This window comes from Tyto alba, unplaced genomic scaffold (genome assembly GCF_018691265.1).
Source record: "Tyto alba isolate M040663 unplaced genomic scaffold, T.alba_DEE_v4.0 Super-Scaffold_45, whole genome shotgun sequence".
Taxonomy (NCBI): domain Eukaryota; kingdom Metazoa; phylum Chordata; class Aves; order Strigiformes; family Tytonidae; genus Tyto; species Tyto alba.
This window is the reverse complement of record NW_024881321.1, coordinates 35,476,571-35,503,392: the sequence shown is the minus strand read 5'-3', so window position 1 is coordinate 35,503,392 and position 26,822 is coordinate 35,476,571. Positions and strand designations below refer to the sequence as shown.

The following is a 26,822-nucleotide window of genomic DNA, read 5'->3' as shown; positions in this document are numbered from 1 at the left end:
ACGCCGTCAATTACCAGTTTTAGATGAGAAATCATAGAATCACAGAATGGTTTGAGTTAGAAGGGACCTTAAAGACCATCTAGCTCCACCCCCCTGCCCCGGGCAGGGACACCTTCCCCCAGCCCAGGGGGCTCCCAGCCCCGTCCAACCTGGCCTTGAACCCTTCCAGGGAGAGGGCAGCCACAGCTGCTCTGGGCAACTTGTTCAGTGTCTCACCACCCTTACGTTAAAGAATTTCTTCCTTTTGCTCCTGTTAAGTTTTCTAACATGAGGGTAAACAGAGAAATCAGAAGAGCTGAGGCACCCTTTAACCCTCCTGCACTGCTCACACCATCTGTAACTGTTGAGTCATGGTATAGGTCTGCCCTGGTCTCTGGGCACATCTCCTTGGGGATGTTTTTCTTTGAAGGACTCTTCTCCTTCCCCATGCTCCACTAAGGAAAAGGATTTTATGTCAGGGAAGCAACATTTGACCTTCGTCTGAAACTCGAGCAAGTTACAAACCTTTTTAAAGTTGCATTCACTCTGCAAAGTGTATGTGCTTTCAGCGGTTGAAACATGGGAAGATCCTGTTGCTTCAGAGTGTGCCCAAACCCTCACAGCTCCTTGGCAGTATCAGGCTCTGCAAAGACAGAGCATCCCGATGTGGCTGGGTCAGTGGCATACTGATCACTTGCATGGAATGATATCAGCCTTGCAGAAGCTGAGGAGCTTTGGGAGAATCATTCCTACAGCTCCTCTTCCAAACCAGCCTGGGATAGATACGAAAACTGAAATCGGGTTTCCTGTCCCTCCTCAATCAGCATTCAGGCAGCACGGAGCACGCCCAGGGAGATGGCAGGCTGGATGAAGAGGTCAGTGCAGGCTGCCAGCTGGAAGTGTCTGGGAAACCAGAAGCAAGGTTGTGAGAAAGATGGGTAATAGGAGTCAGAGAGGAAAAGTGGGCCTTGGTGGTGCAGGAAGATGGGGACTCAGAATAGTTGTAATTTTTGGAATAGTTGTAATTTAAAATATTGTTTTATACACAATTCTGGATTACACAAGAGATGTATTGCACTGATTAATGACTGACAAGCAGGTCAGTATTTTGTACTTGAATCTGTGCTTCCATCTAAGAGCTATTCAGTAGTACTGGGGTGCTGGTGCCTGCCCTCTCTTCGGAGGAAAATGTGGAGAGCAGGTGAGGAACAGATGGTGACTGCCACCTTAGTTGAAAGAGACTCAATAAATCAAATTGGAGGAGTAAGATGAGGTAAATTCCCCTTGAGAAGCTTTCACAAATGCTCTGTTCAAATTTCTATTTTCTACGTTTGTTCAGCTTTCACCCAAGGAAGGAATTTTGTTCAGAGTTCTCCATTAAAAGAGCCCTAACAGCAGCTCACGTAACCCATAGCTCAACCACTTTGAATATCAACAGACACCGGTTTTGCATCCTAAAGATTCAGGTTAAGGAAAAAGAGCAAGGGGGCTATCCCTAGGTGTCTCATCTAGTTGAGATACATAATACCCCAACCAAAAGGAGAGGGACAGAACACAGAAAACTATCTTGTAATATAGTGATAAAAGTAACAGCGTCCTGATGTGGTTACAGGAACACACATAGTAGCACATAATGGAAAGCAAATGTGCAGTTCAGGTTACTGGGGCTTCACATTCACCAGCCACAAAGCAGTAAAAATACATATCACACAAACAGCAACAGAGGAGATTACATCATTCCAGGGACACATCTGAGACTGGCTGCAAGAGAATCCGGAGGAGCACAAATGTCAGGCTAAAAGTGGGTAAGAGCCAACGGAGCATTACAAGCACCATGGCATCGTACAAAGGCATATGCACTGGCCATAGACTAAACTGGCCTATGCTTCAGGGTCATAAACAAAGCAGGGGATTGTTTCATAGCCCACACCAAAATTTATTCTTAGCATATTCATCTGTCTGAATATTCATAAGTCAGATAGGAAGTAAATTAAATTCATCAGTCATCAGCTGGCCAGTGCTCCTGCATCATGGAGTGTTTATGGGTTGTGCAACATTTCCTCTCCCAGGGAAAAAAATACTTGTTACAAGACAAAATGTTTTTTTCAATTACTCGTTCTTAAGAACTGTTTGTTGCTGAGGTTTTCTTTGCCTTGTCTCTGCTTACCTCATGACAGTTTAGTATCTAAATATTAGTGGCCTGTTTGAAAGACTTGACTTTTGTTTGATTTACATATCACTATGTACACTTCTACCATTTTTCTGACTACCACCCTCTCCTCCTTCCAGCCCATCCTAACCAACTCAAGAAAACTTCTGATTGTTCTGTGATTACGCCAAAAGCATTGTGTCCATGGATGGAGGCACTTATAAGACGGTCTTGATGCTATTTTGCTTTGGAGAGTAGTAGATTGATATCTCCAGACGGTTTTATCTCATTTCTTCCCTGAAAGTAAAATTTAAGCAAAGTTGGCTATTTCCTATCTCCATTACAAGAAACTGAAAGGTTCTCACAGAAAGGTTAAGCTTGAAGCTTAAGCATTTCCCTCCTGGTCCGTCCAGAATGTCTTCGTTACTGTTGCGACTTTGATTTAAAACACCTGGGTCTTCCCCTGGTCAAACACAATAAAATCTGCCTGTGATGTTTCTGTTTTCTTACGAAACACGCTTTGCGCCTCTTGTGAATTCTTAGATGCTTAGTTAGCTCTTAAAAAAGCCAAACCTTACATCTTGCCAAATTTCAGTTCCAAAAGCTAATCAGACCAGCAACCCTGAAAAGAAGCGGTCAAACTAGAAATGCCCTTCTTGCAAGGCTTCAACCCAATTGCATCTGCTGGAAATTGCTGCGATCTGTTCAGCAAGAACACAGCTGGGGTGGGATGCCTCCTGCAATTTATTTTATATGTGCCTGCAGCTAAAGGCATTCATTTGCAACACATGCTTGAAGGGTATCATATACTCACTTAAAGAGGCCAGTTAATTCATAGATGTTATAGGACCCTAGGACTTACTTTCCTACTGAGTGAATTTTGAGGAAGTTCTTCCTTGAACCAAATGGCTATTTTTAAGGGGTAAGCTTAAGTTTGACTTTTCAATTCATGATAAGAATAGATTCTAGTACTTGAGAAAAGTCAGGCTGACCAATCTTCTTTCTGAAAACTGAGGTAGATGTTTGAATAAACAAACTGCAGGAATAAATGAACAATTATGTAACTAATACTAGGTGCTGAATTTCATTATGGGAATGCTTTTAACTGAATTGAAAAAGAAATTGTACTCCATCAGGCATGGATAACAGCTATGTAGCCTCTAACTACATGCACTTCCTGAGATCTTCAACAGAATTTGGTTTAGAGAATTAGGAATATGAAAGAGATTTTACAGTATGAAAGATCTCTACATCAAAGGTGTAAAATCCTTGAAGCAAAGGATTCACAAGTGGCTGCAAGAGTGTTCCAGCAATTGTAAATACATGGCAGAGAAGTATGTTTATCCCACAAAAATTAAAAGGACTCCTGTTGATTTAGTACACAGAGGCAGGAACACATTTAGCTTTACAATTATGCCTTATTGCACGGGGGCTTATTCAGCCAGTCGGTGTTCTGATTTATACCACATAAAACATCTTTGAAGTCAGTTAAATTACACAACGTATATAAATCAGGATAGGTCTCTGCCTAGGACTAAGAATAGACAGAGAAAGAAAATCCTTACAGGGAAAAGGCAGAACACAATGTCTGTGAGGGGGAGCGTAAACAGCAACCCGTGCTGCAGCTGTGTAAATGCACTGCGCTCACAGACTCGGCAGACAATATGATGTGTATATTTATACCAGAGTGTTGGTGCTTTTTAAGCAGATAAAAATAATCTTTTTTAAAAGTGTACTTACTGAGAATGGTATTTAGCATTTATTTAGTTTTGGTAAACATGAGGGGACACACTGTCATATTTAGGCAGGACACACTGAAATTATTGAGAGGATTTTTTGATGATTAAATGTATATATGACCGATATAGTTACCACTGGCTAGCAGAAACTATTACTTAATAAAACTATTACTGTGACAGCAATGTATATCTTTGATGGCTATATACGTACTTTATTAGAGAGCACTCCTGTGGTGGCAGTTGGGTGCCCCTCCAGCGAGGCCTGGACATGGTGAGGAGGGAGACGCAGGGGACAGGAGGGTCTCCTTCCCCTGAGGGGGAGGACCCCGACCCCTCTGCACATTTCTTGTTCTGCATGCCACGTACCACGGCGGGGCACGGGTGGAAGTGTCCCGCTAAGCTGGCAGCGTTGCCCCGTTGGGGAAGTGCTGGGGCCACCTTCTGTTACTGTTCAAGAGGGTGGTCCAAGGGCACTCTGGCCCTTCCCATGGGTGCTTCCTGATGAAGCAATCCCCTCCTCTTTGGCTTTGGCGGTAGCCATGGATCTGGACTAAGCCCAACAGCCCCGTTCTCCACTTCCATGGATCTAGAATAGCTTGGGCGGCTTCAGAGGCACGACGCGGGAGGATGGCGGCTCGGGGGCCAGGAGAAGCAAGCCCGTTCTCTAGCACGCTTGACTGAGGTTACCCCTGCAGATCAGGCCCCAGAGGTGCTTGATCTCGTGGAGGTGCCCTGCGTCTTTAACAACATCACTCCAACGCATACCGTTCACCTTCTCAAGAGATGCTCGAGCCGTCGTGCCAGATAGAAAATATGCCACTACACGCCTGCTGGGCCCTGAGAAAATAGCTCTGCAGGTGCAGGGGTGAGCAGCTGCCTGCTGAGACACCAACCGCGGCAGTGCCGAGGCCAGCCGCAGCAAGAGCTAGGTACTGTCCTGGGGAACCACCACCCTGTCTCCTTTTCCCCCTACTCGTTCTGCCTGGAGAAAATCCTGACACCTTCCACCCTGGATGAGCTGTGCTGATCAGTATGTGGGGACCAAAGGAAAAAGAGAAGGGGAGAGAGGCAAGGGCTGCTGCTGCCCCAGAATGCCAGCTACACGCTGGGGACAGGAGGAGGCACCAGGGCCTGGTGGCCTCCTGCTCCTCACTCTGTGCAAGGGCCTATCCATGACCCTGTGTCTACAGGTATACACGGTCTACTTACCCTCCTCTGCATTTTTGCCTGCAGGCATAGGAACAGCTCACTTTTTTAAGCAGAATTTTCTACGGTGGCCAAAGGTCTGCTGCTAGCAGCAGCTCTATTTTATGATGACATTTTTCGGATGGCTTTACAACTGACCAAGTAGTTTTCTTAAGACATGCTTCCTCTTCTCAGGCTGCTCTGCTGTTTTCCTGAGGGGTGTAATGTTTTTCTCCCGTCTCCTTTGATGACAAAACTCCATCCCCCCTTGAGAAAGGTTTCTGGTCCTTCCCCCTTCTCCATTCTGCTAAGCTTTGGATATCTCCATTGACTTCTCTACTTTTAATGCTGTTATTTAATTGATAAATGGCTTCTATTTTACATTTGTATTTCATAGCACATCTGCAGCATTTGAGAGTTCACTGAATGGATGTTTCAAACCACACCATATGATCTTGGCAGTTACACATGACTTCAGAGATTCTATACACATATATCTGACATACAGAGGAAGTAATTAAACCATATGGACCTCTCCCATACAGTAGGAAGCAGAGCACAAATCTTCTTACTTGATTTATTATAACCTTATGTCATTTAGCAAAACCAACTCTGCAACTGTTTGAAAGAAAGAAGCCAGCTGAGGAGAGAAGACCTTCACGGGGAGCTGTGGCTCAGGCAATCCTGAGCACTTTTACATGCCTGTGGCTGTGCAGTGCAGTCAAGACCTTGCTGGCAGCACGAGGTACGAGCTAGCAGAGTTCAGACTCCACAGGTTGGTTTACAAGGTTTTGTAACAACAAGATCAACAAACAGATCTGTCCTCAGTCTGCAGATTTACCTCTGCCTCTGCTGCAGTGGCAGGGGCTAAGGAGGAGGGGCTGCAGGGGACAGCACCAGAAGCTGCCCCTTGTCACACAAGGGGAGCCCACCCCTCCTCTATCCTCAGCCTCACTCTCTGCAGAGAGGTTGAAGAAGGATGAGGTGGGGCTCGTGCAATTTAGCCTGTTCCATCTGAAGAGCACACTGACGGTGAGGGAACGGTCCCTACAGTTTTTGCCACCATGCAAAGTCCCTACTAAATATAAATAAAGTAAAGTAAAAGCTGTGGAAAAGGGTGCAAGATGGTGCTACACCACACATCTGTGCCAAGCACATGGAGAACCGTGCTCTGTAATAGAAAGGGAGTTAGTCTCATGGTGATAAGGGGTACTCTGCAGTAGTAGCACAGTCATAGTTGAAGTGAAAAGTTTCCTGTGGAAAATATGCCCTATCCATAAACCCACATACCAGTGCATGCCCTCATTAAATACTGGAATAATTAATGTATATGGGTTCAACACCCACAGCATGGTGTGGTGCCTTTGAGCTCTTTGCTGCTGAAGTCCCTGTTCACTGGATATAAGCTGTCACTGTGCCCCTCTGCTATCAGCATGGAAGCACTAGCAATGCTCTTGTCACTGTACAAAGAGCTGCATGCAAACAGCTCCTGCCCCAAGCAGCTTACATCATAACACAGCCAAGCACAGCCAGCCGTGAAGACCATGGCATCCCTCACTGCGGGAGGAAGAGTTCATCTCACAGAACCAGCTTCTCTCGTTTCTCTTCCAGGCTACCAAGAATGAAAGTCCCTCATGGGAAGCCTTTAACACAAAAAGGGTGGTGAAATGGCAAAGGAAAAGATGCTGTGTGCTTGGGAGCAGATAACAGAAACATCCTAAAAATAATAGAGAAGAAGTAGATGATCCAGAAACTGAGAAACGGCCCAAAGTAAGAGGTGGTTTATAGGGAAGAAAAGGAGTATTTGGATCAGAGGAGAATAATACAGACATAACCAACTCTTTATTAGACTGGACACAAAGACTATATTGACCACTGTACCCTGAATGGAGTGAAGCATGTACTGGGGAGGATAGCGAGCACAAGAACTTTCTTTTTGCTCTTACACCAATACTATGTTTTGCCAACAACGTTGGAGCCAAATAAGCTTGCTTTTAAACAAGTTATAAGGCTCGACAGTATCTCTTTAACCAATAATACTATATTTGCAAAAATTAGTTTTGCTAACTAATAAAATAAGCAACAATTAGACATAGAATTTCATCAAGCAACCATGACTCATATTAAAAAAAAACGAAAAACAAACAAAAAAAAAATCCAAAGAGCTTTTCTTCACTGGGCATCTATGACAGTACTAGACAGAAAGGAATCCCACAGACTAACATAATCTTTTAATAGAAAAATAATTTTAGCCTGTGGGACAAAAAATGATGCACAGATGTTTTATTTATTTGGGCTTGTAGCTTATTCCTTGTCTAGAGTTGTTCTCCATGCCTAAAACGCAGACTTCTATCCTTCAGAATCATCTTTCTGCATGTGCCCAAAGTGAATATCTAAATGTAAGATATTCTAATGCTTGTCATCCTTTTACAGATCGATGTAATGGAAGCACCTACATATACTTCAATAGCCTTGTTCATTATGCAAAGACATTAAGAAGTATTTGGAAACCTTAGGTACAAACTGAGGTAAATAACGAACATATATTATCTTACATGTCAATAAGAAAATGCTGAGAACATGCTTGGTTTGCCTCGGCAGATACTGTTTGTGATGACAGCCTGCCCATTCCCACATTCCTGGTCTCTCCAGGTCAGACTCAAAGGATTCCACTAATAGTTTGGTACTTACCAAAGCAGGAGAAAGGAAAATGGGTCAATGTTACTTGCTCCCATGTGACAAAAATACAGAAAATAGAAACAAGCACCATTTGAGAAACTTCTAAAGCCTTGGGCACATGTTATGAGAAACAATTTACACTCTCTAGAGTGTAATTTAACTGCTAAAAGATGACCTGGATTATCCCCCTTGAATGCCTGTGTGAACTACCCAGTTACAGAGGAAGTCTATCACCCCATCGCTGCATGTTCTTTAAACTCCTGCTCACAGTAAGCGGAAATTGCAAAACTTGGCCAAAAGCACAAAAAATATTTTTGTGCAGTAGTTGCACTGTCTGACTGTCAGAAGTCAAAGCCTGAAGGTTTAATCAAATGGACAGTATATTTATCCTAGAACAATCCTGATAGTGCATTTAGTTTCTGTAATGAAGTGTAATTCATATGTAAAAGCCAAACAAAAATATCAATGATACTTGAGAATGTACAGAGCCATGCAGACACTATTGACCAGAATGAGTGGAAAGATTACAGATGAGTAGACAGTCCCGAAATAGCTTAACTGCAGGTACTTATTTTCTAATTAAGGTAAAATATACTTTCAGTATTTCATAGGAAGACAGGAGGGGAAAAAATCCGCTGTTTAATTTTAAACAAAAAGGTATGGTAGTATTTTGGAATGGTTGTGAATTACATACAAAGGGTTCATATCCCAGCATCAACTATTGTGACGAAAGTTAACTTTGCATTACTCATCTCCAACAAGTTTCCTTTCTATTATTTCTTCACTACAGTTATATTTTCTATTAGTAAATTTTTAGTCTTATTTTATCTTCTGCAATAAAATGGTTCTTGATTCCTTACTGTGATTTCTCTTGCTTTTTTTCTCGATCTCTCATTCAAATTTCTGATATACAGATGGCCAAAACCACTCTTAAAAATGCTGCCCTCAAAATAAATTCCTAAAGTACCAGTGAAATACCTTCTCAATTTATTAGCTAACTGCCATAAGATTTGTCTTCTTATTTAGGTATAACAAGCCCGTAAGTCAATGGAATGCATAGGTAGTGCAAAAGGCATCAAATGGTGTAATTTCAAACATGAGAGCTGAATCGGCATTACAAATAGAGTTAATCCAGCACATTTACGTGAGTTATGATTTTGTTTAAACTTCTGCCTTGGTATATATGAAGTTCAACAAGGCCAAATGCAAGCTTTTGCACATGGGTCAGGGCAATCCCAAGCACAAAGACAGGCTGGGTGCTCAGTGGACTGAGAGCAGCCACGAGGAGAAGGACTTGGGGGTATTAGTGGATGAAAAACTGACTTTGAGCCAGCAATGTGTGCTCGCAGCCCAGAAAGCCAACTGTGTTCTGGACTGCATCAAGAGAAAGGTGGCCAGCAGGTTGAGGGAGGCAATTCTCTCCCTCTACTCTCCTCTCATGTTGTGCTTCAGCTCTGGGGCCCACAGAGTACGAAGGAGATGGACTTGTTAGAGCGGGTCCAGAGGAGGACACGAAGATGATCAAGGGGCAAGAGCACCTCCCTTATGCGGCCAGGCTGCGAGAGTTGGGGCTGTTCAGCCTGGAGAAGAGAAGGCTCCGGGGAGACCTTACAGTGGCCTGCCAGTGCTTAAAGGGGGGACAGGAAAGGTGGGGAGGGACTCTGGGTCAGGCGGTGTAGTGGATGAGGGGTAATGGTTTTAAACTGAAAGAAGGGAGATATAGCTTAGATATAAGGAAAAAATTCTCCCCTGTGCGGGGGGTGAGGCGCTGGCCCAGGGTGCCCAGAGCAGCTGTGGCTGCCCCCTCCCTGGAAGGGTTCCAGGCCAGGTTGGACGGGGCTGGAAGCCCCCTGGGCTGGGGGAAGGGGGCCCTGCCCGGGGCAGGGGGGGTGGGACTAGGTGGTCTTTCAGATCCCTTCCAACCCAAACCATTCTCTGATTCTATGATTCATTTTGATTGATTACACTAATTCTCAAGCTGTTGAATTGTTCTCTCGTCACAACAGATGAGACTGTAAGGATTTTTGATATAAGCTCGTAGCAGAATTATCTGCAGAGATCTAACTTAGTCCAATGGGCTTTAGGAAGTGCAATATCTGTATGAATGCTGTATACCTATACTTATTTTGCTGCAGGTAATATATGTCAATCCAGGGAATTTTTAAAAGATGAAGTTGCAAATGGAAATAAAATGGTGGATGTGTCCTTTTGACTACCTTTCAGTCAAGTATCGTTTTTTTTCTCCTGTACAGTTGGTTTGAAAAGGTTTTGAAGAATTTTGCTTTCAGGGCTGGAGCAAAACACAGGGAGTGCAATTTGTAGGGTGGGATGGGCTTGACAATACTGTAGTGCCTTAGATTACAAATATATACAAATTTTACAGGTTACTTATGGAATCAAACAACTGGCTGAAGCAGAAATGCTCTGCAAAAGAACAAAAGAATAAACAGGAGGGAAAAAATAATTTTTGGTCAATGTGCGTATTTTCTTTGATGTGAAAGAAAGACTCCATTTGAGTTTGTTTTATCTTTTAAACATTCTTTACAATATTCTGAACATTTACAAGCGAAAATGTGATTTTGGTGAGAAAATTTAACTGCATTCCAGCATGTATTGAAACAAAACACCTTGCTTTTTCTTAAATATTTTGCATTTTTAATTTGAAACAGATTCTGAGGAAAACTTTTTACTGACTTTTCCCAAATCTCAGATTTTGTGTAGAATGCATATATCGAAGGAGGATTCACTGCTTCTTGCTCATGGGAAAGTTATCTAACCTCCGTCTACCAGTTCAAAAAGATCTCTGATGTTGATTAAACATGTATAAACAGAGCTAAAAAAAAAAAAAAAAAAAAAAGGAAACATGCATATTTCACTCAAAAAAATGCCAGGACTAAAGAACAGCAATTAGCAACCAACATGATTATCCAGCTACATGGTTGATTGATAGTCAACATATCCCAGGTTAAGCAATTTGCACTAAATAAAACATTAGATCATAAATTAGGCATTAAGTTTCAGACTGACTCAAGTTCAAGTTCTATCAAGCAAACCTGTACCATTCTTGCCTTTGGTAGCTAACTTGAAAGATTACAGGCTTATTTACTGCTAGCAGTTCATGTAATTAAGCCTTCAGACCAAGATGTAGGTGCCTATGGAACACTATCAAGACTTTAGGGATTTTTGTATGCTGGCAAGACCTTGTAAAGCAGTATTTTTAAAGTATAAACATAAACAAAAGCATGTATTTGAAACTGTACCGTCAAATGTGTGTGTAAAAGGGAACAATGCTCCTGTATCTGAAAACAGAATTTAGCTTCACACCGTTAAACACTTTTATTTTTTATGGTAATGCTTTTCTATCTTTTGCAGTCACCAGTAAGCTGCTTTCCACTATTACCCTGATTAGAGAAAAAACCCAGAAAATTAAATCTCAGTGTAGCATACCAGACTTGATTATAGGATTGAAATAATGAAGGGTGCCTCTCTGTAAGTGAATAATGCTTATTAGTAGTATAGGTATTTTGCTTTTAAATCCGCTGCCATTACAAACACCTCCCCCAGGTACCTCCCCTCTGAGGGCAGCTCCTCTTCCTGGAAGTTTCCAGAGACTTAACCTTGGCCTATGGAGCAATGTGAAAATTTGAAGCATCTTTTTCTGGTACTTCATATCCATTCTAGTGCAGAATCTGACAATATTCAGAAGATACATGATCAAGTTTACTTCCAAAGCTCTGTATATGGCAAACACTGGATAGCAAATAGGACATTTTTCAAGCCATTTCTATCTTGGAAAGGTAAGAACAAAAAGAGAAAGACAAGCAAGGGTGGGACACTGCAAGGCATGTAAGCTTTGTGCATTTTTGGCTTGTGTGACCAGTGGGGTTTCTTCTAGTGGTGGGTTCACGTTTGGGTGTTTGCTGAGTGTCTTCCTGGGGATGTCTGAAGGGTGTATGAACCAGGATTTTTGACTCTTACAATGGAGGACCGTGAACAACAGAGGAGCCTGCATCATCCTGTATACAGAAGCTTAGGTCAGCTTGCTTTCTCCCCATGACTTCTAGATACATCTCAGTGAGGTCAGATCTTGTTGCTACTTAGCTTAACATGGGTAGAGCAGGGAAAGGGTAGAGTAATCCCACTCACCTCTCAAAGGAGAAGTTATACTAATACAAACTTTCAAGAGCTAAAAAACTGTAAGCTCAGGATGTGGGCAGAAGCTGAGCAACAGAGCAGTGACCACTCTGCTGCAGAGAGAGTGCAAGGTGTGTTACTGCAGGCCCAGGAGGCAGGTTTTGTATGTGAAGCTCCTGGCTCTAGCAGATTTGTTCTCTACAGGCAAGAGTGGCTGAGCTGGAGAGGAACAGGTCCAGAGGCAAAGCCAGGATGTGGCGGAGCAGTCTCGTCTCTGCTGTGGCTGCCCTCATAGCCACCATCAAAAAAAACCCTCGATGTTGACTAAACACGTATGCAGAGGATGTCAGTCTGAGGGAAAGTGGATAGTCAGCTTGGAATGAGGGATCACATCTCTGATAAACTCTAACTTCCAGCTGATTGTAACATCCACTTGGCATAAGAATGCTCCTGGAGCAGAGGGAATCTTACAGGAGAAGAAAAGGAGGTAAAGGTAGTGGGAGGTTTGATTATTTGAAACAGATAGCTGGGTTTGAAACAGCTGAGAGGACTGAAAGGCCTGCTGAGCGCAAAGGTAGCAGAACCCATGAGATGTCCAGGTAGGTATTTAGTCTGGTAGATGAGAGGAATCAGTGGTCACAGTCTGTGTTATATCACTGATGAGGGAAAGCAGAGTAGGGATGTCCTAGGGGATTAAATCAAGGCTGCTGTGTGAGACTAAAGCCCTTGCAAACTCCTTGGAACAAGAGAAACCTGCACAGGAGGAATGGGCTGGACTTCAGTCAAAATGGAAACAGGATGCTATTACTGAGAATTAAAAAATTCACAGAGAAATAGTTAAACTAGAAACAGGGGAAAGACTGATGGCCATGGTGGAGCACCTGGTTCAGACTGAAGGCAGTTATGAGGGAGACATGGCTAACGTTCAATACATTCCTGAAAAGGCAGGGGAGGAAATGAATAGCGCAAATGCAATAAATAGGGAAGGTAAATAACACCATTTACAATGCCACTTGACTGGCGCTTACAACAGAGAATGGGAAAAATTTCTAAGTGTTTCTACAGCAATGCTAGAGACCTAAAAAATAGGATTAGGGTGTTATACTACTTGGCAACAAATTACAACCCTGATGTAACAGGCATCTCATGCTGGTGAAAGGAAGATAATCAGTGGCATACAGAGTTGCTAGGCTGTCTACAGGAATGACAGAAAATGAGATACAGCCAGGGCAGTAGCACAGCATGTGAAGGCTAAAGCAAAGTGTAACAGAAAAAAAAAAAACGAACTGGGGGCAGAAGGGAGCATTAGGGAATCCTTGTGGGTGGAAATTACACAAAAGTAGGACTTGGCTTGTATTTTACAAACTGTCTTTACTGTTAAAGACAACAATCATTAAATATTCAGTGAAGTTGCAGAAGCTGCCAAAATAGGTCAGGTAGCAATATTGGCAAATTCCAACTACCAACATACTGTCAGGCACAACACGTCATCCAGACGAGATAAGGAGATAAAATTTTTGGACACAGTAACTGACTGCTTCTTAGTGTGGTGAACCCTGGGACCCACAAGAAAGGATGATGCTCTGGGTTTAGTCTTGCATGCTGCAGAGAACCTGCTTCAAGAGGTACTAGTGAGAGAACTGCTCTGTAATAGCTTCACAATATAACAGAACTTACTGCTGTAGAGGGATGGATTGAGCCAAACAAATACATCACACAGATATTCAATTTCAAGGAGGGGAAATACATAAAAATCACAAACCCAGTAAAAACCTAAAAAAGCAGTCAAAAAGGCAAGAAGCCTAAAGCAACCTGGAGGCTTTTCAAAAACACTGTATTAAAAGTCCTGGTAAACTCTGTGTCACATATCAAACAGAAAGTAAAACAGTTCAATAAAAATCCTGCATAGCTCATAAAAAAGGCTAAGGAGGCTATCATAGGGAAAAAAACATTTAAAAATTGCTGATATGAACGGGAAAGCCCATAAAAAACTGATCAAGAGTAAATGGCAACTAGGATGGCTAAAAAGAAATGCAAATATTTTGCAGAAGATCATCAAGCTGATAGTAAAAACTTGTTTAAAGAAAAGCAAGAAGCCGTCAAGGGAAACAGCAGTACCACATGATGCCAGAGGCTTATAAGGGGCACTCTGGGATGATAAGGCTATAGAAGAAAAACTTAGTGACTTATTTGCGTAGGTCTTTATTGCTGAGGGTGTTTGAGGAGGTTGCAAATCCAAGCTATTCTTTGAGCCAGATTAATTTCAGGTAAATATAAAGGAAGTAGTAGATAAAATAGGTAAGGCAGGTGTTACTAAGTAAGAAAGAGGCCCAAGAGGAGACTTGGAGAACTGTGGGCCAGTTCATCTGACTTTCCTGCTTGGCCAGGCAGTAGTCTGCCATAAAGAATCCAGTAACTGAGCACAAGGATAAGAATGGTAAAGCAGGCCGTAGTGACCATAATATATCTGGATTTTCAAAATGGCTTTGACAAAGTACTTCATAAAAGTTTTTTAAAATAAATTCCCTTGGGGTTTGAAGAGAGGTGCTCTCTTCCTGCAGGCTGTTAAAGGATAGGAAGAAAAGAATAGCGTTTGAAGGTCACATTTTAAAATGGAGACGCAACAGCAGTGAGTCCTCGCAGACACGGGTGCTGGAACTGGTTATAGTAAAGACTTCAAAAATGATCTAGAGAAGGGATTGAACCGTGAAACATCCAAGTCTACAAATGATATTAACCTCTCTCAGGTTGTTGAATGTCATGCTGGTGATGGGGGATGAGGAGATCTCGTGGTCTCCTATGCTGGGAGATCCACAAGGATCTGACCAAACTGGGTGGGCAGATAGGCTTCAGTGTTGCAGCGCATCAGGAATGGTATTGAGAAGAAAACAGGGTGTCATATTGCTGCTAAGAAAGACCTTGGTGTACTCGTAATCCTGCGGCCTGTGTACAGTCTGGTCTCTCACAGAAGAGAGAGAAGAATGAAAGGACTAAGGGTTGGAGTGTTGCTTTCAAAAGAGAACCTAAAAAGGCTGCGACTTTTCCTTTTGAACAGGACAAAGCTGAGAGGGAATATGACTGAGTTTTATAACATTAGGAAAGTAGTGAATAACGTAAATGCAGAACTGCTCCTTTCCAGATCTTACAGTACTAGAATTTCAATACTGTGTCAGTGATTTCCATTTCTCCTTTCCCTCTTATCCAGGCACCTGAATACTCCTTACAGCACTTTCTCCACATGTAGCTTAGGGGAGAGGATGAGTCTGTTCTCTCAGGAGAACGACTTAGGAGAAGTTGTTTCAGGAGAGGGAATATGAGAAGATGGATCTTTCTCAGGGAGAAGATGAGTCTGTTGCCTTTCCTTTTTGTGTGGATTTGGACACTCCTGCAGTAGCTTAAATTTTCACTGGAACTCGGCTGAGCTTTTTGCCAGCTGTGAGAAGGGGAGATGAGGGTGAGGCTGGTCCCCAGGCATGGCTCCTGCAGCACCTGCCTAGTTGCAAGGTATGGTTAGATAGACTGGATATTCCTATCCAGCTAACAGTAAATGAGCACCTACGTTAAAGTAAAATAACTAGGCTGAAGTGAAAAACAGCAAAGACTGGAGTGTCATTAGACACTAGAAAAAAAAAAAAAACAGCTTATGGAAGAAGTTCACTTTACTCTTTTTCCTTGAAAGATGTGAACTCAAGAGTGAGACAGGAGGTGGGAACTTCAAGGGGATCGTGCATGGCCCAAGAAAGACATTCCTTTTGAGAAACTTCTCTGAGCAACAGCTCAGCATTTACTGTGGATTGCAAATGTGGTTATCAGCAATGTCCTATGATTCTCTGACCATTTGAATGCAACCTGTGTACCTCCTGGGAATGAGGCAGAAAGTGACTTTGGCAGGCGTTCTCACAGCCCCGGGAGCAGCTCTGATGAGAGGCAGGAGGCTGTGGGTTAGCTGCTGCCCTTGCCTTGCTGCAGCAGCTCCCACACAGCATACAGCAGGCAAGATAAAGCTTCTGCTCTTTCATTTTCCTGCCCCCACTGGATTTTGTCGATCTGTGTCTGAGCCCAGTGAAAGTTGCATGTCTGAGCCCAGCCCAAATAGAGTGGAGGAAAACATAAAAACACATACCTCTTTCCGGTAGGTGTGCTAGGTGCATGCACTAATTTGTGCTAGGTGGCCTTCTGTCCCTAGAAACTGCCTGTAGGAAACACGATTCAACTCTCCTGTGCCTTTGTGCTTAACCTTATCGGTCCTGAACCAAAACCAGTGCAGAAAGAAGCACAGGGCTTCCAGCTGTCCTGCATCTGGAGACCTGGCAAAAATCACCAAAGCCTGATTGAATCCTCACACATCTAGACAGTGCCTCCGCACCTCCAGCACACAGAAGATATCAGCGAGCATATTGTCTTAAAACCACTTTTTTAAGAAACAGAAGCCATGGGATTAAGACAACAAAGAGAAGCATATTTATATAAATGCTGTACCTTAAGACTGTAACTGAAGTAATGACAGAAAATGAAGTAGAAGCACACAGAAACAAAAATCAGGCATTTCTTCAGATGTTTTCTACTTTCATAGTTTGCAACTGCATTTATCAATGCAGTCATTTCATTCAATGGCTTCTGATATGCATTCAGTAGCACCAATCCAAAGGAAGTGCTTTTGTTTGCCTGGTTTTGAGAGACCTGTCACAAGCAGAAGGTGAATTTCCAGGGGATGGTAGGGCTGCAGACCTAGGACCCAGGACAACTAGCTGCAGACCCTCACAGCACTGCTCCCACCTGAGTCCCAGATGCCCTGAAAGTGACAGCTCTGTTGCACCCAAGATGGAGAGTCACTGCAGAAGCAGGCTCTGACAGACTGTTTCAGGCACTCTTACAAGTGCAAACACGCAGTATGTCTATTGTGCATGTAATGAGTCACCTCAAAAAGAAAATGTGTGTCGTGCCAGATTAGACAGAGGTTTTGTGAAAATAAATATTCCCATTGAGGATTAGCATGAGACCAGAAGCCATGCCAAATTTTATTAGTCTCTAAAGGCCAGTCTTGTTCCTTAAACCAGATGGTAAGCAGAGGTTGTGACATGTGAAGAGACCAGCAGACACAAAATACACTCAGTGTATGCTGACTCAGAATGAGGTGTATCATTTCAGAAAGTCAAGATACAATTTTTGAAGTGTTGTAAGATTCTTCAAATCACTTTCCCCAATACTCCACATCTTGAACAATTAACCACAAGTAGCAAAATGTAATTTATGGTTTGTAACATCCTCCTTTTCTCTTTTTTAGTGTCTATTTAAAGGGAGGCCAGTGTGATTAGTTACTGGGCTTACTTCCCTGAGATAAACCAAAGAGTGAGATTGGTGAGCAAGAACATAAAACCTGCCCTTATCTCCCAATCTAGATAACTAAACATCTCACAGGGAGTTTCTCATCAGTGGCACCTGACTGGTTCTCTGCTCTGGTAATTTAGCCTTTTCAGCTTTTCTAACCCGTGTTGTAACTTTTGTTTAGCTACCTCTTTTGTCTTGCAGACATGACAACTTGAAATTAAAGGTTATTCAGTCCATAGGGAATGTGAAAAGTATTTCAGTCACAAAAGTTGGTAGTTTTGCAACAGATACTTTCCTGATCTCTAGTGGAGAACAAGTACATCCATGCTTTGCCTTTAGAGCAACAACAACAACAAAAAGACACTGAAAAAAGAGATAGTAATGTCATATTTGAAGCCATTTCACACAGCATCAGTTTTTGACTTTCAGTGCCCTTGGAGGGAAGTGGCAGGAGGCACTTGCCAAACCTCATGTGCTGGATGATGAGGGTAAGGCAGTAACAGCTGGAAGGAGCCCCAGCAGAAGCTGTCTCTTGAGGGAGGGCTTGCTTGTCCTCAGCTCCATCAGTTTGCCATTAAGTTATTGTAATGGAAAGCAGACCGTGAGCAGATCATAGTCAGGGGATGGGAGTATAACCATTATGGTCCTCATGGCATAATAACCTCAGGATCATCTGACTTCCACGGAGACATTGGGACTTCTGTTGTAAACAAGTGTTCTTTGCCTCCCACCTACACCGTGACTTTCCTACCACCTCTTCCACTGCTCAGACATGGAGTCAAGCTTGAGGAATGCGATGGGAATGGGAACTGATGGCCTGCTGCACGGAGGGAAGGCAGAGAACTAAAAAATCTTATGAGGTTTGTGATAGCAGAAGGAGCATATGACCTGCTGCCACATCTCTTGCCTGACCTATTCTTAGAGATGGGTGGATGGAAAAGGCTGAGTCACCGTCTCAGCTGCAGAAGACCAAGCTGTACAGAAGAAGCCTGCCAGCCAGGGCTCCAAGCCATACAGGATAGGAACCGCCCTACTTCTCAGAGCTCTTTGTGGCAGGTGGTTAATCCCCTCCACCCCATCTCCCTTCCTCTGCCTCATTCCTCAGTATTCCCCAAAATAAAGAACAGACTACCAGCAACAACCTAACCCCAGAAGTCCCAAGCAGTCCCCTTGAGGCAGGGGTTTCAGGTTTTGCAGGCCTGGTTCCCTTTTGCTTTAATAGAAATCACATGTATGGGGTATCTTTTCATCAGATACCATTTTGTTAGAAAGACTTCAAGAACATTACTGAGCAATTTTGTCCATATTCATTTAACACTGTCACACAATCCAATGATGCTCTAGTACACAGCGTCCCTAAAATTCTGATCTGATCAGCTCGTCATAGCCATCAGCTCCCTTGGCTCCCACCTTTGAGAGAAGAACCTGGTATCTTTCACAACAAAGTATTTCTTCAAAACTACAAGCTCTCAAGAAAGTAAGATGAAATAACAATAACTTTTTCCTGAAAAAGAATAATTGTTTGAATACTCTTAGCAGTCTGATGCAAGTCCACCTAGAGCAAATGGCATTCAACTGGTACCACCAAGTTTTACAGGAAAAAAAAGTTACTTACCCGGCTTCCCTTTTCAGGGAAACACTGACATCCTCCACTGCAGTCTCTGCCTCCACATGGTCCTGTGTAAGTCTTCCCACCCTGCAAACCAGAACAAACATAAAATTAAAAGTTAAAAGGTGTCAGCTACAATAGCTGGCACAGCACAATAAGCTTTGATTAGCAGACTTGCTGGGAACTTGCCCAAGAAAAGACCAGGATCAGATCTATGACTTCCAGTTGAAACCTCTTTAATCTATGCTTAGACACAGCCATGACTGTCTTCCCAGTTCTTGGAGATCAGCATCAAGAAATATAATGTTACTCTATTAATTTCCCTCCACATTTTCAAAACATTGCAGCTCCACGCTGAGCAGTATCTCACACATCTTTTTGACACATGCAACAGATATCGTATCACCGAGGCGCAGCTGCTTGGATTCTTCAGAGACATGGACTAAGTCCTAGGTTACAATGCAGCACATCCTTCTATGCGTGCTCTAAATTGTTGCTATATTTTCAAATATTTATGGGTGGACATAAAGGAAGATGTAGGTATCATGTTCAAAATCATAAGCCAAACTCCTACACTCTCCTCTTCAATGGCTTCCTATTCTGAAGGCACCTAAAACTTCCTAGCAATCAACCACTGTGACCTAGAAGTCAGATCTAGATTAAGTAAACGGCTGCACTTACACCTCTCCTGCTTGTCCAGAACCACCTGGACCTTGGCTGCAAATATATGGATCACAAAATATGCACCACTCCATGCAAATCTTTGGATGGATTTCAACAGGCAGGCCAGCTCAGATTACACCTAGCACACCCTGCCTGCACGAAATGCAGCAGCCACAGTCACTCTTGTTCAGAAATCTGAACAGCAGAGATGCTGTGCATGCTGTGGTGTGACTTTTATAACTGTAACTTAATAATTAGGAATACTGTGAAGATCAGCCTCCAGCCCACCCTAAACCCATGGTTTTGAACCCCTGAAAGTGCCCCAGCAGCCTAATAAGTAATATGGGAAGGCAGGAAGGGATTTCTTGTCACTATTTCTGAACCTGGTTTGCCCTGCAGTGAATAACTGGCTACAGGAAGGCTGACTTGGGGCCACAGCCCCCCATTCAGAGCGACTGCTAATTTTCACATGCAGTGCTCCTTAGATAAAACCTCAAGGCACCCCAGCTGTCAGGTACAGAGTCAGGGTCTATGTCTCTTGCTCCCCTCCTGGCTGGAAGAACCCCTGAATCATTTGTTGTGCCGCAGCAGGGACAAATGGACCCTTCACCCTTCCTGTTTCCTTCACAGCTTGAGCACGTCATCAAGGGAGGTGACAGGGATATAAACAAGCCCCCAAAATAGGATGGGTGCTCTGAACTGCTATGCTGTTGAATAGGCACTGATACTGCCATTCCTTCCTCTAGCCCTGACTCAAGGAGCTAAAATACAGAGACGGACCAACACTGCCATGCTTAGCATTTTTCACGTAGCCCTAAGCAATCCCCTGCTCAACACCTGGGGTTATTGGGTCACATTTCTCAGGTATCCACTTCTGCCGTTGCACTACCAAGAACCTTAAAACACAGCTCCGGGCTTTGGATTCTTCCCTGGGAGCCAAATGAATAAAAGGTATGGAGCAGGTACCAGGCATTGGTTAACTCCTCCTTTGGTCATATTTGTACAACAGGCTCTCAATCTTATGACAAGCAGTAAATAACAGTTCCCAAAACAAGTTCTTATGCTTACCATTAGAGGGTTCATGTCTGTATCTTAACTATTTCTATATACTAAAATATTTTTGTTTCAGCTTTATATTTAATTCTTACATTTAATGAAACAAGTAGGCTTTTCATACTGATAAAAGAGGTCCATAGAGGTGAAACCATTCCCTGAGCTATTTAAAGGTTAGGTGTTTGACTCAGGAAATTATTTCACAGAGTCAACAGTATTCTACGTCATGTTATGAAATCTGCTTTTTGTTTAGGCTATTGTTTAGAGGAAATAACAAGCCAAGACGGCTTTATAAACTCCAGCAGCTTGCTCAGGTTGGTCAATTTTTTAGTTAAACATTTGGATGGTCACAGACTCACTATCTCAGTGGGTTTTTTTCTTACTAACCTGTTTACAGATTAAATGTGCATCTCTTTCTCAGGATCTGTCATTTCACAGAGCTTCCCCCTCAATTCCTTTTCAGAAATTAAGAATAGCTCTATTAATTTTTATGGATGCCATGCAGATGCGTGGCTTGTGTGAACATAATCCTCTGCAAGATGCAGGTATTCATTAAGGAGCAGTGTGCTAAGTAGTGCTGCCACTAATAAGAATCTATTCTGAACTTATAGAGATCTGTTTTGTCGGAGCTGTAAATAACAGTATAACCCAGCCTAACAGTAACAGACCGACCGATACAGTAAATTTATCATGTGAGTTTTCAATTATGCCTTCTGAGAAAACAACAAGGAGAACAATAAGTTTATTTCTTTCTTAATTAGGAGAGTGACTCTAAATTTGGTAAACTGTTGCTAAGGAGAAAATAGAGTATGAATCAGAACTATGGCGAGATATTTGTGCACTTGTAAAAAAAAAAAATGAGGCTGCTAATGCTTATTTCAACTGGAAGAAGTTCAAGGTCTATTGTTTGTGTACTATCCACCATCCAGCATTTTAATTTGCATGCTGTAACAATACCAGCCGCTAATGTGGGGACACAATTGTTTTCTTCCACAATTTTAGGAAGCTTTTTTTTAAATTTTCCCATTTTATGTCCTTTTATGCACAAAGATTCTTCAGATAATTAAGAGAAAAATCTGGAAGATTCTCCAAAGGTAGGGAACATACTGGGAAAACATTTGAGACCAGCATTAACATATCTCTTCTGGATTATACTTGGGCTCTCCTTCTTGCCTAATTTCTACTTCTTCACTTTTTGACTACTGGTGGGATGACTCTGGGAGCTTTTAGTAACATGTAGCATTTTCTACTTTATTATCTGTGATTGTTTATAATTTCTTGAAGGCAAATCATTGCACTCTTGTTTAATTTGACATTACTGGGAAGTTACAGGATAAAACATTGCAGTTTAAAAGTTTGTTAATGTTAAAAAATAAATCTGTTAAGGATCCTTGTAAAAATTTGTCAAAACAATTATACACATGGGCATACAACTGAGATGAAGAGAAATCAAATGGACATGTATCAGTCAATAATTAGAAGGCAAAAAGCCTAGTTTAAAAGTTAGTGACAGATAATGTAGTTTTAAAGTACCATAACTACTTACGTCCTGAGGAAAACAGATTTCTGGGAGCATAACACCAATGGTGAGAACCCAGTGTAGTTGTTTTGATCTGAGACAGGTGCCTGGACTACTTTATTGGTCAGTGGGGAGAACAGTCAGTCTTAGGATACAATTCACCCCATCCTGATACTGTCATCTAAACTCATCAACTGTCTCTCCCAGAATGAGCCTACTGCTTTCTCTTAACCATAAAGGTGGGTGGAGGTGACTACCTTACATCCAGACATCCTCCCTCTGTAGAAGTCTAAGAACAGGGAGATGAATCTCCTGATTTGCTCAGTGTGCAGTTAAATGGTGAAAAGTGTGTTTGCAACAGAATGGTATTCTAGGATTTGTGCAACCAAGCTGGAAAACTGCCAATAGCTGCCAATTCTGAAGTTGTCTGCTGAGAAAACCTTCAATTCCAAGTCTTGCTCATGTTTTGGATGATCCCAAATTCCACTAACCTCTAAAAAATCCAGAGTCTAGGCAGTCTAGAAATGGTGCTTATATTATCTAATTAAGATTTCTGCAATATTGGCACAACATCTGGCTGCTATTATAGACCATCCAGAGAATCTCTTCAGATCTACTTCAGATATCTGAGCTAAATCTCATCCTAGAAGGGTGAGGGGCTTAGAAAGGTAATGTAGAGTAACTAGGTAATTAGGTTGAGATGTGTCTACAGAGCAGATGTCCAGCTTCAGGCGAGATGAATCCTACACTATGTGTCCAAATCTCATCCTCAAAGCTAGATATGGCCTCTGAGGGGTACAGCAAGTGTGAGGAATACTCTTTAAGAGCACAAATATAGTGCAAACACAAAACAGGTTATACCATTGCACTGGCATGCAAGCTCTCTGTGCATAAGGTGAGGTACTACTTAACTGGAATGAGGTTGGGGAGTCAAGGCTAAAGTATGATAATTCTGTCCAAAAATATGTAACATAAATGTAACTGAAATGAACCACAAGGTCTGGAAGCAGCCTCTGGAAGCAAGGCTGTCTCATTTAGCCAACTGTAATGGCAATACCATATTGAGCCAAAATTGCCTAGGTAATAGACACCAACTTTTGAGTATAAGAAAATTGGGACCAATGAGGAAAAAGTAACTGGGAGTAGGTTGTTTATTTGGGAGCAGTAGAGGCAGAGAAAAAGAGGTGATAGGGTGGTAAAGATGTGGAAAAGCAAAAAATGAGGAATAGGGCATCCAATTAGATGAGGAACAAGGATGGTGAGGATATGCTAAGAGCAAGAGCATCTGCAGGCAATGGTGATGCTGACCTGTGGGCACAAGCCCACTGGGAGCCCCCACAGGGTTCTCTATCAGGCACGTCCCTGAAAGACTTGCTGTGGGAGGGTGGAGTAAGAAGGGATAAACTTGTAAGGAAGGTTAGGCTTATACCTGAATACCAATTGCAACAGGAAAGGCAATAGAACTGCAAGTCAATAGACATTTTGTGCAATTGATAAGATTTCTTTGTAGTAATTCTGTGTGAGCACTAATTCTAACAATAAGCAATAGAATTGTAATTCAGCGTTTCTTGCAGCAATGTAGTTGTGAATTAATACTATTAATAACAGTGGTGTGTTACTTTGCCAATTAAAGTATTATTAGGTTCTTAGAGGTGTCTTCTTTAATCAGCAAACATCATAAGTTATGTCTGACATCTCCAGTCTAAAGGGGGACAGTTGGATTTAGTGGAGTAAGACCCCTCTGCAAAGCTTCCACTTCATCTTAGAGGCACCAAAGCATCCTGTCCATCTCCTCCTCCTCCTGGCATGAGGGCAGTTTTGCTTCTGGGGTAGCCCATACTCACACAAGTATGGGCTACCCCAGCCATGTGGCTTCCAGCGACTTGCTCAGGCATCTGAAAACCAGGCAAAGCCTACCACACATGAAGGGCTGGAGACAGAGCCCCAGACCTGCGGGCAAGTGGCACAGATCTGCTTAGGCCCACAGTGTTCAAAGCCAGGCATCCATAGAGCAGACTTATCTCCCTGGACAGAGCAGTCCAGAACATATGAGTATCTGCAATTTACTCTCTGCCCTCTTTTATTTACCAGTTTAGATTTCCCCACAAAGGCCCATATGAGTACATCTAGGTCACGGAGCCTGACCTACTGGAAAATGTGGCTATAGCTCCTTTATTTTTAAAACAGAGTTGGAGAAGATGATGGGTAGAGGAAGACTGAGCAGAGCAGCTTTACTCTGCCCCATTCATTGCACACAATAGCACAGTAGTCAGCAAAGTCTCTTAGGAAATGGGAGACCTAATTGCAGTTCTCTGACAGAGAAAATCAAACACGCACCTACCCCTGGGAAGGCTTTAACCAGCAGGCTATGAATTAGACTGGAATGGATGGAGAAGGAATGAGGGAAGCAATAAATGGAAAGGGAGAAGACGGAATTTTTCCAACTCTCCTTTTAATATCATTGGGTTACTGTGCTGGAATGAATATAAGATTGATGATTCGAGGATTGTGAACACTACTTAAACACAAGCAAGAGAAAACATGTAAGTGTGTGCCATCTGTGTTTGTAAAGCTTGTATATTTGCCTAGTGTAAATACTTTCTCATTTTTATGTATGTGAAATAGCAAACATAAAATGTGGGTTTCCCAACACACAATCTATTTTTGCCCTCTTGCCTTCTCAGAGATTTTTTTGTCCCCAAACAATATTACTTCTGTACTTATACATCTTCAGCCAACAAAAGACAACCTAAATGCAGTTTCCTTCAGTCAAACTCATAAAACCCCAGAAACATATATGTAGTTATCTCTAAACTTTCCATACATTAATGAATTATTTATTACTAATCTTGGCCATGTTTGTGTAATTGTTACCTCTGCGTGTCCATTCATGAACCTTCACTTGAAGGGTTGGTATTCTGACAAAGAACAAAGGCAACCAGAGGACAGACCTCAAAGTACAGTTCTATGAGTACAGAAAGACCAGGAAATATAAGCCATTTCCTTACATACAGCTCAAAAAAAATTACGGAAATTATAAAGAAAATATTGCAACCTGGAATCAAAAGACTCTGCACACCGACATTTTCTTTGATAAATTTTATAGGTTGCAGTTGTGCACTAAATTCTGTCCTAACAAGCTCCATTCTGTTCTCTCCATCACTCATAGAGGCTCTTTCGGGCCGGCGAAGTTTCACCAGGAGGGGTTTTAGAAGGCCTGTGCTTGCTGAAAAGCTGAACTACGACGAGGGGGTGCTGACAGACCACATGCCTCTGCAGCGTGGCAACGAGCAGCACATTCAGATGCTTCACGTGAGACCTCAGCCTGGAAGTCCCGAGGGGATTCCTGACATACCTGCGAGGCAGCCTGCTGTGTCACCGCCGGGGAGACCAGCCCGGCCCACACCTCCAGCATGGACCTCTGTCTCCACGTTTGACCTTCAGCTGTCAAAACTCACGTTAATTTCAAATTCGCTTTATAAGGCCCTGACTTAGAAACATTAATTTTCTGCTTCCTTCGAAAGAAAGGAGAAAAAAAAATAAAGCAGGAGTATGACAGGGTACTCCTGCTGTTGATGAAACAGACAGATAGGAACTTCATTGGTTTCAAATGTGACTGCACAGTTGTATTTGCTCAAACCCAGCATTTTACTCCTTAAAGAGTCAAAAATATTTGTTGCCTGGATGCCAAACTTATTTCTCTAGAAACACTTATACACAACCGTTCAAAACAAGTATGGAGAACACTGTCAGGGGGGAGTCCTGGATTGTCCCGTGTCAGGCTTGGTCTGGAAAACACTCTGTCCCCAGAGTTACAATGCCAAAGAAGGCATCAGCCATGTGAAACCGCCTGCTTGCAACCCAGTAGCTACTAGTGCACCGGACAGTAAGACCACTGTGAAGACCTTAATTGGCGAGGGAAAGGGAGAGATAAATTGGCACATTCAGAGAGGAAGGAAAAGATGTGGGTGTGGATCCTCTTTCCAACTGTTCTGAGAATTATTTTGCTAAGAAATAATTCTTTCTTTCATATTTGAATGGGAGCCAGAACCTTTTCTAGACTGGATGCATGGCAACTGGAATAATTTAGTGCATGACCTCAATATCATATGAATGTTTACACTACCCATCAAAAGTAGGGGGAGCCATGTATTTACACATCCTTCAGTGAAAAAAAAAAAAACCTGGAGGAGGAAACTGGACCCAGGAGGAACACAAAGACACTTAGTATGACACCAGTCATACTAAGAAAGCTGGTCTCCTAACAACTGCCTAATGCAGTCTTCCCAACGCAATGAGAACAGCAATGCTTGTGGTAGTCATTTATGAATTATTGATTGGCGCAGAGTTTTGCATGCCACCTCCCTCTTACAGTGGAGTGTACAGAGAAAACTGGGAGGCAGGTTGCCAAACAAGCAAGCAGCTTGCTTCAGTTTTGAGTCCTGACGGGCACGGGAATGTCAATAGAGGAGTGTCCAAAAGCAGCAGTGCTCCCAGGGACTGGGACGCCTCTGCTCGATGTTTGGGGTGAAGGAAGGAAGGGCAAGACAATACAGAATCTCTGATGCTGAGAAGACACCAATGGACAAAAAATTGTCTTCTTGAGTGTGTATCAGCAAGTATGTTGAAGCCATTAATGGGAAACATGAATTCTGTACTTCTCAGAAGTGAAGCTATGAAATACTTTCCTCTTATGGGCTGGCTTGTGGCTCTTGATTATATGAACTTTTTGGCACATGGCCTTGATTTGAAGGCTGCATAATTTCATTTCAAAGTGAAACTACA

At 42.6% G+C, this 26,822-nt stretch overlaps 1 protein-coding gene across 2 annotated transcripts in view; it reads right to left on the bottom strand.

The window, feature by feature from the left end:
• The window catches only part of COL4A2 (collagen type IV alpha 2 chain), a 148,833-nt gene that overhangs the window by 87,134 nt on the left and 34,877 nt on the right, over positions 1-26,822 (bottom strand). For both annotated transcript variants that reach the window (XM_042806020.1, XM_032997068.2), the window contains one exon: positions 18,809-18,889. In XM_042806020.1, coding sequence (XP_042661954.1) covers positions 18,809-18,889 — 81 coding nt within the window. The remainder of the gene's footprint in view (positions 1-18,808; positions 18,890-26,822) is intronic.